General features: G+C 37.0%; 1 protein-coding gene and 1 long non-coding RNA gene across 3 annotated transcripts in view; one reads left to right on the top strand and one right to left on the bottom strand.

Annotated features, from left to right (window-relative positions):
- The window catches only part of CDYL2 (chromodomain Y like 2), a 60,740-nt gene extending 55,867 nt beyond the window's left edge, over window positions 1-4,873 (top strand). Inside the window, exon 7 of the mRNA XM_074913158.1 lies at window positions 342-4,873. Coding sequence (XP_074769259.1) covers window positions 342-500 — 159 coding nt within the window. The 3' untranslated portion in view covers window positions 501-4,873. The remainder of the gene's footprint in view (window positions 1-341) is intronic.
- Window positions 1-17,948, bottom strand: part of LOC141963629 (uncharacterized) — a 150,325-nt gene that overhangs the window by 105,633 nt on the left and 26,744 nt on the right. The window lies entirely within an intron of this gene.

The raw sequence follows: 17,948 nt of genomic DNA on the forward strand, positions 1-17,948 counted from the left end.
GCCTCACACATTTTCATTTCAAGGGATCACATTTTCAACAGGAGGGAGTTCAGCTCCTTCTAGTCCTTCATGGCAGACCTTCAATAAACCACAGTACTTCAGAATCCCTCATTCCTTTTAAAAATGTTGGCACTAACGCATAAACCTCAGAAGTCCTTAATTCTTAAAGATGCTGACTATCAGCAAGTAGAGTTACGGCTGTAAATCAAATCTAATTTCTGTGCCCAAAGGAGTTACTTAGATTGTAAAACAGACTCAGTAGTGTAAAAATGCTGTTCACGCCATTCCCCATAATTTTTTTCAGATTCAAAATAAAATACTGAGTGATATTTTGGTTTTAGGTATTGGAAGAGTCCAAATGTCTTGTGCGGAGCTTCCTGAAATCTGGACTTGAAGATGTGAATGAGAAAGAGTGTCAGATGTTAAAACAGCTGTGGAGTTCTTCCAAAGGACTGGATTCACTATTCAGCTACTTGCAAGACAAAATTTATGAAGTCTGATGTCTTGGCCTAACTTAAAGAGAAAATGCTCCACTTGTGAACAGAGTCAAACATTACCTGTGTTTGAAAAGCAGAGGCAATGCATCAATGAGGAATTTGTGACAGTGTATCCTAATACATATGGTTGTGTCGATTTCCTTGTGAGCTACACGGCTGCTTGTAGCTGGTTTGATTTCGTGTAACCAAGACATAGGCAGGCTTGTTCAGTGCACATAATCTCTACAGAGGGCTGCATCTTTCACATTGCTCATCCAGATAAAAGTATACATTCCATGTGCTGAGAAGCACCACTGAGGCCCAATAAGGCACACCACCTGTAATGATTTATTTTGTCTGTCCTTCTTAACTTATTCTTGCTGTTGCAACACATCTGGGCTGACACAGAGGGCTCAATCTAAGAACTGGGTCAGCACAATATTTTGTAGACCCAAACACCATACTTTAGAAATATTTTAATTATTTTTTTCTAACAGTGTAATGAAAAAATCTGATAATTTATATGTATAATATGTAAAGTTAGTTTTACAAAAACTACTAGGATTTTTTTCTTTGTCGAATTTATTTAACTTATTTATTTTGTGTTCATATTCAGCTGTTTATTGATCACAGATCTTATTTTCATAGTTCCCTCAACTGAATTAATGGCGTCACATGAGAATGAGAACACATTTTTAGCAGCAAACTGTGTAGAGAAAGAATATATAGAAAACGCAGAATGCTGTGGGCAGTAAAAGAAACAGCCATGTGCATGCTCCTCTATGTGTAAAATTGTACAAAAAAATATATTAAAAGAGATTGATTTGCCAGGGTTAAGAGAAAGAAAGTGGATTCTGAAACAGTGAGTCCCCCTTAAATCTCTTTTCACTTTCTGCCTTCTTGAGGAGCACTGAAGGGCTTGCCAACAAGATGCTTTATTTAAGTGAGTTTACTATATTCCTGTTAGTCAGATATCAGTAACAGGGTGAGTGGTGCCATTATGTGGCATCATACTGTTTTTCAGGTTTAAACCTCCCCTTTTGGTCTGAAGTCTAAAAACAAATCCTTATGAGCCTTAGTCTAGTTGCCTGATTCCTCAGGTGTGAGATAATTTCTGCTCTGGAGGCCTTTGGGTGTGGGCCAACAGTTTATACAAGGTGCTAGGTATTGAATTAAGTGGAGGGAGAGGTTTTGTTTTGCTTTTCCCAGCTCTCCACATCTGGCCACCCCACCGTCTGTTACAAGAACTTATGGCTATCCATAAAAGCAGTCCACAGTAAATGACAAAAAACCAATCTGCTATTTTAGAATGTGATCCTAGTACTTTTCGGTGACACTGACTCCTGAACACTGGATCTCTCTCAGTTCTTTCTTGTTCGAAGGCAATTAATATGGAAATAACACAAGCATGCTCTGTGACTTCACCTGCCATTTTAGTGTGCCCAAATTAAAACCTCTTGAAGCAGAAGCTTTGCACATTTGTTTGCTTTGTAATTTGTGCACTTGCTCTCCATCCTTGAGCTCAGTGACTTGCTTACAGTTTAAACCTCTGCAAATGAGGCTGCTGGGTTCTCTCTCTCCCAGTATTTCCATGAAGACTTTCAACAAAGCCTTTGTAAAGTTAACAAACAGTTGATTATAGTAAACAGTAGCCTTCAACACATTAATATAACATTTCTTTTTCCACAGTTAATTAGAAGTGTTATTTCTATGGCCTAATTGTACCACTAAATTTTAAAGAAATCCTTACCCTAAAGGCAGAAGTTCTCATGGAAGTTCTTCATTAAAAAGACAAAAGTCTGGCTTCTAATTAGCCTGTTTTAAATGTTTTCCAAAAAACCTTATGAACACAAGTAACTTACTTCAAAATGTCTGAAACAGAACTTTTTCAATAACTATTTGAAGTGATAGATGCACCACTTGCTTATTCCCACAACCTGCCAGCAATGCCGCAGAGCACATGGTTGGATCAAGGCCACAGGACGCCCTGCTATGCCAGTGTGCTCACGTGAGCCACCTGTATGGCAATCCCATTCAAAAGAGAGGGAGTACTCAAGTGAAAACCACTCACAATGCATACGTGTTTGCACAGTCAGGCCTCCAGCATAGGACTTCAGAAAAGAAAAAAAAAAACGGAAAAAAGAAAAAGGCAATGGAAAGATGGAAAGTACCATGATTCCTCAATTTCCTTTATTTCCTTTATTCCCGTCCAGAGAGCCATAATTCCTAGTCATGTGTTAATAAGATATTAGTAAGTTTATTTCAATACTATGCTTGGGTTTTGTAGATAAATATAGAAAAATTGCTCAGCAATGTGAAGGTATGCTTTCCAAATGAGATTTTCAAAGAGAGAAGAATCATAAGTTGTTAGACCTTTAAACGGCATCATTTCATCTGAATTTTCAGATATCTGTATCTTAGCATTTTTTATGACAAAGGAATGGTTGAAATACATTTTCTATAATTATTTTTCCATTAAAGCAAGCACTAACCATAGTTAACATTTTTAATTATTCATATCTATACAGTTACAATCTAGTTTTCATGGAATCTATTTTCCCTTCAAAAAAAGAGTAATAACAATGTCAAAAGCTTCTTTTCCAGTATTTAAAGATCAGAATCGATTTTCTCTTGTGTTCCTGTCTTTACTAGGTATTCAGATATCTAGATGTACTGTACATATTAGTCTGGGTACCTTTACTAATATTCACAGTATTTAAGAATATAAATGCAATTTATTGTTAAGTATGTTATTTTATTCTTGTGTAAATTGTTTTGTACAATCTTTAAAAATCTACAGTTTTGAATTTGTAGATATTAAAGGTAAGCAATTTATTTTGTGTTGTCCTGCATGTATATTTTTGCTGTAGATAAGTGTTGCTTAGTTTACTATTTCAGTACATTTCTGTTTAAATGAATAAGCTTACAAACTTTAATACAGTATATATTTTCAGAATATAAACTTTTATATTTCTGTGGTAGGTTAGGGTATGCGTTTTAGGCAATCTTTTTCACTACTATTAACTGTTCTTTTAATATATGATATAATGGTTTTGTGCCAATAGTTTTTCATTAGAATAAAATGCTCTTTTAATGTTAGGGATAAACAGACAATTTTGGTTGGGGTTTGTTTTATTTTGTTTTTTTTTTAATTATTATTTTGCCAGCCTTTACAGTTTTAAGTGTAATTTATAAATGTATTGCATTTGTGAATAAGCCTTACCATTAGGTACAAGAAATCTTTAAAGCTACATAATTGCTTATGTAGTACTAAGGACTTCCCCAAATAATTGCTGTAAGAAAGTTAGCAAATCAGAGTACAGGGCCTTAAGTTTTTCTTGTGAAAAGGATAATACGGGTTGTTTCTTTCGAACAACATAGGTAGACTTGTCAGCATGGGCTTTGTTATATATAAACTGTGCATTTGTGCTCCCAACCACAGTAGTTTAATCTCAGGCTTTGTGTGGCTGGGTCTATAAAAGTCAAATCTGGCTAAAGCCAGCACTCTTTAGGAGACACTAAAGAAGTTTACATAAGAGACTTATAGACAATCTTAATCATAGTACATTTGGGTACTCGGTATCCTAGATGTGTTATCTGTGTCTGCCCAATTAACCGTATGTTTTAAGCCATATTAAATCTCTTTACTGCTACTTTAAATACTACACTGAAAGTCATTCACTGCTTGCTTACTCAGACAGGATTTCAATTTTTTAGTGAATAAAAATATTATGCCTTCCATAAAAACAAAGGACCAAAGAATTGCATTATTCTAACAAAGCATTAGTTCCTTCGCCAGTGAACTAGTTTAACATTTGTACTGAAGATCAAATAGTCTCTTTCTGCTACAAACACTGCGTTCTCATCCATGTCAAGTGTAAGGGGAAAAGATGTATCCACTGACCTATTGGGAAAGGAGTGACGTTCAGCTAGGATGGCATGTCTATTGGTAAGGCTTATTACCAAACCTCTGAGATGAAGCAAAGAACCAAAAATTCACAAATTATGTCAATGTAAATTTATTTTCAGAACTTGCACAAATAATTAATTGTAGAACTTTGCAAATTAGGCCCTTAAGTTATTTTGTCGGAACGCCATGGAACAGACTAAAACAGTTTCTAATATTTGTAATGAGTACATATTATAATATTATAAGGGTACAGGCACCCCTATATCACAGTGTTGTAAATATTTTCTGAAACTGGTACAGTACTGAGGGACTTGTATCTTCTGATATATCAAATATTGACTGTCTAGATCAAAATGTACACAATTTATTTGTTGATGGTCCTGTAACTAGTGTATGGACACATTTCTGGGTGCCTTAGAAGTTGTATTTTTCATGTGTGTTAATATGCAGTATTTATACATTGTGAGAAGCTGCTTTGAATAAAAACATTGAAACTTCATTTCAATGCAGTGATTTGCAGTTTTACATGATCAGAATGAATGTGATAAGTGGTAGCCACAGACCCTTGTACTATATATGATAAAGCTATTCATGAACTCCTGCCTTTTAAAAGAAACAGGGATACAGCAGGGTTTTTAAAATAGAAATTAAAACTTAAAACTTTTTTTTGTTGAAATGGCAAAACCCAGGGCACTAAAAGACACTGCAGTACAAACTCTCTGAAATCACTCATCATGATCCATCTCATTTATCACTTCATGATCAAATCCAAGAAAACCACCGAGAACTCTCTCTTATAACTGCACTTCTAGGATACCTTCTCCACCATTATCACTTCCACTATTTGATATGTGCACATCACCTAAAGCATTTCTGCCCAGAACCAACTACTGCATACGGTATTTCGGCTCAACTGGAGGGAGTTTGATTTTGAAGTGGTATTTGCCAGGGAGGCCAAGATTCAGCCCAGAATGCCCTTGGTGCAGTGTGAAGCTGGATCACCTTGTGGGCCTCCTACCTGGTTACAGACAGCAATCCTTCCATGGGTGACTGTTTGGCTGTAACATCCATGAATGCCGTTTCCAATCATGTACCTCCCATGATTAGAAGAGTTAACTGTAAATTACTTCTGCCAGGGGCAGAAAAGGATGGATATTTTTACAGGAAGCCAGTGTTACCCAAACCACCTATACAGAAAGGTCTGGAAAAATGACCTACACCTGCTTCAAAGGACAACAAATATGTTCTAGCAATTACATTAGTTAGCTTTAAACTGACAGACACCGCTAGTAAAAACTGTGGTCAGCTATTTAGAGCAGAGGATTGAGCAATTTAGTCTTGCTTCACCATCAACAAATCCAATTATTTATTATGGTGACTCTTGTCAGGAATTAACTTATCGTAGCTTGCAATGGACTGTAAGCAATGTGCACATGATGAAGAGAGTACGACACCTTTCCTGTCTAACAGTTTTATTGATAAGTTTTGGTCTTAATGTAGATTGCCAACATGCAAATTTTATTTTAAATAAATCATTTTTAAAGGAATGCAAAAGTTCTTTAAAATTAAAAAATCCACCCAAATACTTTGTCAAGACAAGGTTTTTTAAAACAAGATAAATGTTAGTCCTTGTTGCTGTAGATTAATACATGAACAAACTACATGGAAGAGGAATGCATTAAGTAGATACAAAGAAGGTCTGCAAATTCAGGCAGACAAAAGACTCGTCTGTGAATTGCATATATAAAAGAACAGGCAAGTATTAATCCCACTTAAAATAAAAAAAGTACTCAAACAGGTCAAAGCTCTACATAAACAGACATGCCATTTCTCATTTTGAGTTTTGAATAACAGAAACAATATTGCCTATGGAAAGAACAAGGGGAGGTTCTGAAACAGCAAATGAAAGCATGTAAGAAAATCAGGAGGACACCATTTTAAATATTGTGGGAGTTCAAAGCAAATCAGGTCTCAGAAGTCAGACTAGGGGGCACTTTGGTTAAGGAGGAAAAAGGGTGAAATTCTGGGCCTATTAACTTCTGGAATTCACCCCTCCCTGGTGCCTTGTTTTTCATTAAACCCCCTCAGAGATTATAAAATTTAATAAAACATAACGCATCTGTTCACAACTGATGTCTGACTTATCCTCAAAACCAATCTACCGTCATAGCATGGAGATAGTTTCAAATTACTAAGAAAGCCAGACTAACAGCTGATTCTAGAATTCAAACCATTTGAATTTTTCTAGCATCACTTTGCTTTAATTTTTACTCTTTCCTTGGTTTTACAAAATTTATTCCTTACAGATGTATAATGAAAATAAAACCATTAATAACTTTGTTGAATTACAATTATTAAGTCCATCTGGCTTGACACAATAATTTTCACCCAAAACTGTCAAAAGTACTATGGGAGAAAAGGAAATTTTTATTTTGGGAGAAGGAAACAGTAACTTCAAAAATCCTAAGCTAAACTGTATCACCTTTCCTTTATCACTTTGTGGCATTGGTGTCACCTGAACAAATTCAGCGCATCTAAGGCAAAAGCCACCAGTGGAGATCCTCCTGACTTCAGCTGGTTCTAGACCAACCCCAGTGGTTGACAGATACCACAGCAAACTCCTTCATGATAAGTACAAGGAATATCGTGTAGCCATCTTCAAAAAATAATGTGGCACTAATCAGAAGGACATCATTACTACAGGAGACAGGGTTCCATATACTTATTCAAAATTTAACAGCAGTGTCTAAGAAATTTTGTATCAAATTCAACATTTTCAATTTTATCAGTGACTTGTTAATAGAAAGACATGCTCTGCTGTGTTTTTAATATTCCTCAGCTCTTCAGTCACATTTATCAACTGGGACTCATTCATGTAGCATCTGTGAAACTTACTTTATACATTGGCCATAGACAGAAATATCTTGTGGTCATAGACAGAAATATCTTGGTGAACAACTATAAAGAGAAAAATGAAAATGCTCTTTGCAACTAAGTCATGTTGGAAACGGGCTATTGAACTGCCACTGCCTCTTAAAATGTTAGGTTAAAAGCTGCACGTAACATGAGAGTTTCTGTAACGAAAAATTCTTTAAACACTAAGCAGCAATCTTGACTTGTTAGGATTAAGTTAATTACTATCGTCTAGAAGTAAGTTATTTAGTCATCCAGAAATGTGTTTCTGATGTGTCTGTAAATAAGTGCTACCATTTCTATTACTCCAAAAAGATCAACAGTTTCATACTGTTGCCCTTCCAGCCTTCTGGTTAGCAATTACATATGCTGCCTACCAGGCTCTAGGGTATTCACTTTCTACAAGAGGTTCATTAAATGGATAAAGGCATTCACAGAAAACTCTTCCCATGCCTCATTATTCAAGATCTGCGTTATCTTAGGCTCTCACTTGTATATTTTGTATGCAGCTGCGGTGAGTTGTTTGTCAGGGACTTGGACTCTGGCAAACAATTCCCTCCAAGTCCACTTTTTGCCCATTAGACTCATAATGAGCAACAGCTCAAAACTCCTGCCAGCTGAGCTGCCAAGGGATTCCCTGCTGTTTCGAGGGCAAAGGTCAGATGAACACAGCTTTGCTGATCGGCAGCAGCATGCCCACTGGTTGGAGTGTGGGGTTTGGAGTCGACAATTGCTTGACCCTGATCCTCTCTTTATTCCTGAAAGCAAGCCTTAATAATATCAGTGGTCCAGCCCTCTGTGGGTTTTCTTGCCATAATGACCTTTCATCACTCCTTTGCACAGGGCTGCTCCCTGGAATGACATCTGAAGCAATGTAAGTTATTAACTATAAAGCAACCTGCAAGTTTCTTATGCCAGTAACCAGGTCCATCTGAAAAAAGCAGTGGACAAGGTGATCATAATACCTACACCATCCCCAGCACCACATTGTGCCTAGGTTAATCAGACCAGAAAAACTGGGCATTATATTTTTCATGTATGTCCATGTAACAGCACAAACCAGACTTATTCTTCTGGATGCCGATGTGATGCCAATTGGAAAGAAATATCCCAAAACACACTAGACCTGGTAGGATTCATCTTCCATAAATGGCTGTAACACAAAGACATCGTCCCTCTCTAAATAATGTTTTTTAAATAAATCCACTTTCTCTAAAAATCTTCTGAAAGATTAACTAAACTTTAAAGAACTAGGCTGCAACATAGCTGATTAACATTTCCCAACCGTTTCAAGTATGAGAGAATCCAGCAGCACTCCATTTGCGATTCAAGCACTTGGTAAACACACTCCACAACTGTACCATGGCTGCGTGCCAACAAAATGGTGAGTCAGCAGGCAGGGTAGGGAATCAAGTGTCAAGAATGCATTTAACCCCCACTCCAGAGTACACTTTTCTTATGAACAGAATGAAAACACTCCATAAAAAGAAAAAAATTACTGGAATCTTTTCTCCATTAGTACAGGCAACCATTTCAATTTTCCTCCAACTTACAGAAGCTCTCAAATTTTAAATTAGGACACATGCTTAAGAAAACAGCAATCGGCAAACTGATGAGAAAGAGGTTCATGATCACCTATCAGTCCAGTCCTTACTCTGACAAAAATCCCACTGATAGTCCTGGCAAGGCTGAGTGCAGAAGGGTTTCATGAGAGCATTAGAATCAATAATATTAAATACTTGCACAGATATAAAAAGCAGTACATTCTCCTAATCAAAATACAGCTCAAATGATCTGTCATGTTCCCAAAGGAGTATCTGTGCATGCTACTTTTCTTCACAGTGTTCTTGTGGAGTATTTGATGAAATCATGAGACTTCCTAAATCATTTTTTAAATTAATCCCTCTTAAGAAATTCCCCACTGAAGCATCACTTTGCATGATCACCCTAGATACTCTATTCAGGATAGCAAAAAAGGATAAAAAGATCGAGGATTAAAAAATCTTTTAAAAAGGTTTGAAAGACAACCCAATCTTCCACCTGAAAATTTGAACACTCATTTACAGAGTGGTTAAACACTGCCAAACCAGAATGGCAGCATTTTATACCTAGTTTCTTACTCACTCTTCACAGGTGTAAATAACCACATTGGACACTTGTGGAGGAGGGGAAGGGGGGGGGGGGAATATAGACTCTAGTTATTACTTTCACAGTGTTAAAGGGTAATTATAGACCAGCTGTGAACTTACAGCTTACCCCATTAACAAAGAGATAAAGCTTCCAGTTAAAGGCTGAGAACAGCTAGCTCTGCCATACCTCACGCTGCTCAATCCTACAAACGCCTACACAAACGAATAATATTTTTACACATCTTGCCTCACTGAACGCCACAGCCTAAGTCATCTTCTACAGGAACTCAACTCATAGCCAGTAACATCCATTTAATGTCACTGTTTGTCCTGCTCTGGATTAAGCCTGGGCTATGAAACTACAGAGATAAGAATTAGTTTGTATAGACTTCTAATGTATGACCAGGGTGGAAACACTCATAGCTTCCCTGCACAGATCTATGAAAGAATTTTTCTCCCATCTAACATCTTTCATGAAGTCTAAGCCCAAAGTTTAGACAAAGCCATCACCTTGGGCATTAAGAGCCAAGCCCTGCCAAACCCTGCTGGAGTGGTTGAAAAGACTTTTACCCCAACCTTCATCCCTGTCTTTCTGCTCAATGTTAGCAACTGTAGTGGGGGCTGCAGATTAGACAGCCACATCTGCACCAAAGAAGATAAATTTGAGCCGACTATGAGCTCAAATGGTTGACAAAAATCTAGGACACTTGAAAGATGGCAACCTCCCACAAAGGAGCCCAGCAGCAAGAAGGAGATGATTCTCTTCAAACACTGCATTCTCCTCCACCATGATCTTATGGACTGGAAATACAGAACTATGACCGACAACTAACTCTGATGAGAAACCAACGTCACTCACAGTGAATGATTCTGTCATGGCTCACACTTGGCTTACACAAGTGTGAGAACAGAAACAAGTCCTTCAGAACTTTCAAACTACAGTTTTGAAAGCAAATTCCCCATGTATGCTGCTAAATTCCCCCATCTGAAATTCATAAAGAAAGAGGAATGTAAAAGATTGTCAGCTTGCAGTATTAAGCTTGCAGTTTATGGAAGGAAATCATGACACATCTTTCCTGTATGCAGAAAGCTCTAAGTATTCTTCCATCATTATCCCAGCACTAATTCCCAGAAATCCTGCAGAGCTCCAGAACTCTCTAGAGCACTATTTCATATATCCAGCACTCCTCCTTCAAAAACTGTCTAAAAAACCCCCAGAAATTCCGACTACAAATAGAAAATTATTTGCCCATTCTTGCACTCCCATACCCGAACACCTTTTTTGGTCTTCTGTGTCTACATACCCAGGAAATGCTAACATCTACAGGTTATACCAGTTTACACTGCTTCCAACATATTGAACAAATCAGGAGAGTAAGAGACCAAATAAAATGCACATGCAACGACACCACAAGACTAATACAGTTGTTGATTTAGCAGCAGAAAAATCTGAACACTTTACAACTCAGTGGCTTGTTGTATGAAGGCTCTTCTCCCAGATAAGAATGTGAATTATTGTTGAGAATTTTATTTATATAGTCTCTGCAATTTTTATGCAGAAAGCATAAGCAGAGACTGTTTTAAATAATTTCAGATACTCAGCACTAAATAAGTGGCTCGCTTTCAAGAAACAACCAAGAAAAAACATTCCACAGAATGTCATATATTCCTTCAAGTGTGGAGCTAGTTACATTTCATCAGGATGGATGCTTAAGTGGAGTAAGTCTCAGTGTGGGGACTGTTTTCAGCAATAGTTGTTAATTAAGTAGTAAAGTACTAATAAAATGTTTAGTTAGGTTGCATTTAAATAGCATTATAATGATATGTAATTACTAAAAAAAGAGTGCAAAAACCATTCTGCAATAGACGGCATTCAGTTTTCATGTGCTGTGCAAATCCATTTAAAAACAGAAAGGATTCCAATGTCCACTGTGCAGTGGCCAGCATACAAGCAAGCTATGAAACATGCTCTAAGTCACAGAGGAGGGGCTTTTATTTAAAAGCATACTTCTTCTCTAACAGGAGCTACAGAAGTTAAAAGAAAAAAAAATAATAATTTGAAATATCCAAAGCACAGAAAAAGACCACCACACATCCAAAAACATACCACCACAAATGGACTGAAATGACCTCATAAATGAAAAAAAAAAAAAATCATATTCCTAACACATACAAAAACAAGTAAACACACAGTAGCAGTGAGGCCATCAGCACTTCTGTACAATCATAATGAAAAATCACTGTGAAAACAAGGAAGAGCCTGTCAGAAAGCCCACAATACACGCTGGACACACCACGGGTGCCAGAGCAGAAGCCTGTCCCCAGCAGTACATGTCAAAGTGTTCAAAAGTGAACTTGATGGAAGAGGCACCAAAATGTTTTGCTGTGGCTAGGCATGGTGAGATAGGTATAATTCTGTGTATGTAAGCAAAAACTGCAGCAGGGAAAAGAAACTCAGCTCAGCCAGGATGAATTTCAATCAAAAGAAAATGCAAATATTTAAAACTGAAAAATATGTCAATGAATATAAAGGTTCAGGGGATAAAAAAGTGTAAAGATGAAGTTGAAATTCAGTCCCACAAAACTGTCATCATAGCAGAAATTAAATAAAATATACTGGAGAGAAAAATGTTTATAACTTATCGTCTTTACAAGATAATAACTAATAGCACCAAGTACAGAGAAACTTTGATTTTCTAACAGCTCCTCTTACTGATGACAGTTGTTCTCAACTCGTAGTATAAATGCAGTAAGTAGCTGACAGTCTAACATGTCCCAAAGTTGCTCGCAGAATCTTTATAGTCTTTATAAATCTTTATATTCCTCAGTAATAGCCATTTGTGTCTTTTAGACTAATTGATCGGCTGCTTTGAACACTATCCCAGTTCCAGAAAAGGTACTGTTTGTTCTTAAATCAAATCTCAGTAACATTTATAGAATTACTATGATGAGAAATCATTTATAAATATACATAATTTTGAAAACTAATTTTATTTTTACTCCATGTTAAACCAAAGCTTGGCAGGCCCTTCCAACCTAAGTTTTTTTATGGTTTGCAAACTAACATGGTACATCTCTGCATCATTAAAACCCTCAGATTTCCTGAGGCCATAGTTCCACTTGTTTTTAAGACAACCCATGGAATGACTGTACTACACATCATAGCAGCAACAGGGTTCCTTCCAAGTCAAAGAAAACACAGCACCTCCTCATGCAATTTCTTTCAAGATTTGCATCCATGGAAATTAGGTACCAAATTTACATAGTTCTTTTGAGAACCTGTCTTTTGTGTCTTTGCTGGCAAGCTTTCTCAGTGTTTAGGCAAAGTCTTTATTCACATAGAATTGTGCCAATAACCTATTTTAAAATACAAAAGAGCCTGCTTTTGGTGAGCCCTGACTGGGTCCAGTATGTCCACCGAGGTAGCACTCAGAGCATGTTCTCAGTAATTCAGCTTTCAGACAGTCATATTCTTAACATGTATAACCACCACATGTTTAAAAACATTCTTTCTTGAAAATGTCTCGTATCACCTTACAAAACAGGGGTCAGCTGAGATACTGGATTTGCAGAGGCTTGGATTATTTTTGCCCGTGTATTACTTGCATATGATCTACAAAAACACTAAATCACAAGTTTGTTTTTTTTAATTAAAGCAGCCAATCACAGGTTATACGCATGAAAATCACTACCTTTTTAAAACAGGAGGAAGGCTTTGTTCGTTTGACAAGAATGGTACATTTTTTAGAGATTCAAAACTTACCACTAGAAAAATAGGTCATCTTCAACTGATATAAAAAGAATTATAACCAACCAAGGACAAAAAGCCAAACCCACATGCTTGGGGTGAGGTTCTCGACCTGTAAGTCAATTAATGCTCTAAAATGTTCTCATTTCTATTCTGCAAGACCTTCCAATTTTCACTGTGTAAAACCTGTGCTTTGAACATTAAGGAAGATGACATTTACATTATGGGAGTATGATTTGCAGCGGGTTAATGTTCTACTTTGTGAACAGATTACCAAGAAAGAACCTTCCCTTGTCATAAAAGCCACTTTTTTACTTTGGATTCAGAAAGCTGATTTCACCATGTAACTGAGTCATCAAGGAGACCGCTGAGCAGCAGCACCAGTCAAGAAATAAAGATTAGATTGCATCTGCTGCTGCTCAATTCTGCACCTTGCTCTTGCTCAAACCCATTTGTACTTGGTCACCACACTCTACTCAGGCCTCCCCTTGTACAATATGCACGGCAGGTTTTTTTTTTCCAGATGTTGTGCTCATCCACAAAGCAACACTGCTGATGCAGAACAGGAACCTCATTCCCACCCTCCCAGACAAGTGCCCTGACCAGTAAGTCACAGCAATATGTTTGTTCTCTCTCACTGGCCTAGCGAACATTTAACTACTCTTTGCAAAATAGAACAGTTTCAGTGGGAGGCACTAAGGAAACCCTCCTTCACTTCTAAGTATCCTGTTCAGCACTTGGGATATACTTTTGGATGTTGCAGGAGGTACGTTCACATCCATGAAGTAGATGAGGGCATTACAGCTATAACTCCCACATTCCATATTCTGAAAAAAAAAAAAGCTATGATGTGGGATGGAAGTAGACAGTATCTCTTCATTGGCCTTCTTATATTTTTCCTGAGTTTTCCAACTTGATTATGGATCCTCTGCTATAACCCATCAGATACACCGGCACCTAACTTGCTGTGGATCATGTAAACCCTCAGATTCAGGCATTACAATGCCAGCCAACATAAGATCTAAATTAACTATGTGTACATTTAGTCCACAGACTCAGTTCTTCAAGTTTTACAGAAGAAAGCTTTGATTTGAGAGATTGTTGCAAGACAGGCCCCCAGAATCCAGAAGTGCATTTTCTGCAGAATTCTTATTAGAGTATTTTAATTTTAAATTTTATATTTATCTTTTTAGGAGAATTATGTCTTCCTTTATTTCACGTGGTATTATATACCCACTGCTTAGCTACAAAGCAGGGTGTTCCATGTCATGCAGCAGTGTAAGTCAAATTCAAGGAACCTTCCCAGACTGATTAGTAAATAACACTAAGTCGTGTAATTAAAACAAAACCAAAACAGTAGGAGCATTATGATACTGCATTGTCACTACAAACTGGCAAAAGGATCAGGATAATATGTATACACACAGTTGGAGATCAGACACAGTGCTTACAGACGTATAATACAGCCAAGCAACAAGAATTCATAAAACCAAACACAGAGTGGGTGAATTCACTGGCTCCAATGTGGCAGCAAGGTGATCAGTAACACCCAAATCCTTTTCCCTTCTCTTTTTCTTTCCCAGCCTTTTGTGTCAGTATTATGATAGAGATAAGATCCCAAACCCAGATTTGCCTTAGCTGCCAAGATGCTGTGGTAACACGGACAAAGACATAGCTCCTGCCTCAGAATGAGGAATATTCACCAGCAGCAATGCAGAGTTATAAATACAGATACATGGAAATTTAATATTGACCTTACTGTAGTAAAATCAATGAGAGATTTTTCACCAACTTGAATGGAAATAGGATCAAGCCCAGAGATGGGAGATATGCCAGCTCTGCTCATCAGACTCTACCTAGCCTTTGCACAGTCTCATTTATTACAATCATCACATTAGAGGGAGGTCTTCAGGATCAATATGAAGCAGAAAGAGACACAGTAAGTTTGTGAGATTTAAAAATGGGTTTTGAGGATGAGAATCAAGAGACAATGAGACAAAAGACAAATAGGAAGAACGGGTCAGCAGCCGATACAAATCGTTACGACTCCAAGAGAACTGTGAAACAACTTCATGAACACAGGTTTTAGAAACTAACAGGGTAAGCACAAAAAACGGAGAGGTTGAAAAAGGAGCTTTACTACAAGTAAAAAGGATGGCTGACTGCACTTTTTTATAAAGGTAATTAGGGGAAATAAAATGTTTCTCAAAATTGAGACTTAAATTACTCAGTGCATGTATGGATTTGTTGTCAGCCCACATAGCGAAAGGTATTAGATAAGAGAGCTTTTAGGGATTTGAAAGGAAGTAGGATCTTGCCTAAACATGAGGGAACAGAATAATGCACTGAATAATTTACATAGTATTTTGAAGTCCATAAACAACAATTGTTAAAATAACCACAGAAATGTAAGGATAGTGAGAATTGAGTGTTCTGAGAGTGCACAATGGCATTATCAAGCAAACGAGCAGTTAGTGGGTATCACATGATTGATTTTCAAGTTCATTGTTACGGACAACATTTGATTCAAAAAATATGAAGGTACTTCCACTGTGACCAATAGTAAGACAAATGAATTAGGGATTGCAAGCCAAAGAGTCTATTTTACCTCAAGAAAAGGGTTGCCTACTCATCTCTAGTCAAGAGACACTTTTAAAAATACTGGAAGTAATTTTAAAACCCCAAGGAATGATGGAATTCAAATTATTCGTGAGGGTGGAAGACTGAGAGGTTTTCATACATGACCAGTCATTTACCACAAAAACATCACATGCTCTATTCATTATTTAATCATATTTACAAGAAATTTATTTTTTTCCCCAAATTAAACTCCAGCCAATACAGCTACACTCAGACAGATCACACACAGAATTTGCTCTCCTTCCTTTGCAATGTAAGTTTGCTGCAATCTACTATTTACTTTTCTCGTGGTCATACGTGCATTTCTAAACAAATCAGTACATTCAAATCATTCAAATGAATCAGTTCGTACTTCAAATGAAGTTCAAATGAATTAAAATGGATCAGCCAGCTTACAGAGAGAAAACAAGTCAGTAGGTTAAAGTGGTAAGTTTAGCTATACAAAATCCAGGTTAAATTCTCTGCTCCAGCAAAACATGCAGTGTGACACATGAACTGCTTTTGGTCTCAGTCTGCAAAGACATCCCCTAAACCAGATTGTATCAGCGAAGCACCTTACTGCACCACCAGTTTCCTCTTCCATCTGAATTACCACACTAGACTCCAAAATTGTGCTCAACCAATCAAGTCAGAAGAGACAAAAAAGCTTTTTTAAAAGCTCAGACATCAGAGGGGAATGGAGACTTATTTTTTTCTGTCCATGCACACCACTCTACACCTCTGTTCATTGTCTTTTTCTGAGATACTAAGGTTCCTCTGAAAACATCACAAAGACTAACCATCCATCCACACATGAGATAAACTCAAATTTCCAGGTCCACAGTCAAGTAATGCAAAATAAAGTGACTAAGATATTAGTCACTGAACAAGTATATTTGTAAATAAATAATACATATGGCTTGAATGCTATCAACAAATCTCTCTCTGGAAAAGGCATAATTCTATATGGACTGAGACCAGTGATAAAACACAGGCCGATTTCCACAGGTCAGGATTAGAGCCTTGGACCTCCTACTGAGAACTAAGATATCTTAACTTCCACTGGATCAGACACTCAGCAGATATCAGTCATGTATTCTCTACAGGAAATCTACCAAGGATATATGAAAAAAAAATAAAGACAAGAAGTAGTCCCAGAAGTCCCTTACTGTAAAGTCAGATACTATTTGTGGATGGTGGGTGAACCTCAGCATTTACCTCCAATATAAGGCAGATAGCTGCAAGGGAATACGTATTTCCATCTGGGCACAACTCCAATTTTATATTAATAAACTGGCTCTTTTATGTAAACAGAATCAATATCCTGTTTAAAAGTGATTCTCAGAAGAGCAGGAAATTAGAAAATATTAGTATTAAATTAATCAAACTTCTGTTCATGAAATATTGTTAATGGACAAATTTCTTTTTGAACTTATATACATATGTACATTGAAAAACATTACCCTAAACATATGAACTATGTGCTCATTTGAGATATACAAAAGCTACATGTTTTCTTCTCATTAACGGTGATTCCATGAACACTAAATGAAGGCAATTTCTACCTTCGGGGATTATAAATTTTTAAAATTGTATCATCTTTCAGATTGAATCATACAGAATAAGTTTCTTTTTGCTCTTTAGTATTTCGTAACAATATTGGATGTGCCTCTAAAAGTAAGGAGAATTTAAAAAAAGCATATGGGGAAGCAGAGATTTTCTAAAACACTTTATTTTATTATTGGCATACCAAGTCAGCATTTCCCTGTCCTTGTCAGGAAGCTTCAGAGAATCAAATGACATCAGTTACATCACTGAAGGCATTCTAGACATTGCCTTGCATTTTTACACAGTTAAGGAATTTCTCTCAGCTCTCTACAGTTTTTTTTTTGCAGAGGGTAAAAGCAGTTCCTAGTTTAAAAGAAATGTATCCAAGACAGAGAGAGGCCTCCCTGGGGAAAGAGCAACGAAAGCAAGGACAAGGAGGGAGGCCACAAGAGTGAAAGGGGGGGAAGTTTTGGGGAATAAAATGTCCAAAGAGATCAGTAATGCGGTTTGGCTTGTGACCCTGATGAATATTAAAAGCACTCAGAAATTATTATATGGTCTGAATGTAGATAAGAAGCATGGACAGAGGAGAAAAAAAGAAAGAT

This window comes from Athene noctua, chromosome 9 (genome assembly GCF_965140245.1).
Source record: "Athene noctua chromosome 9, bAthNoc1.hap1.1, whole genome shotgun sequence".
Lineage (NCBI taxonomy): Eukaryota > Metazoa > Chordata > Aves > Strigiformes > Strigidae > Athene > Athene noctua.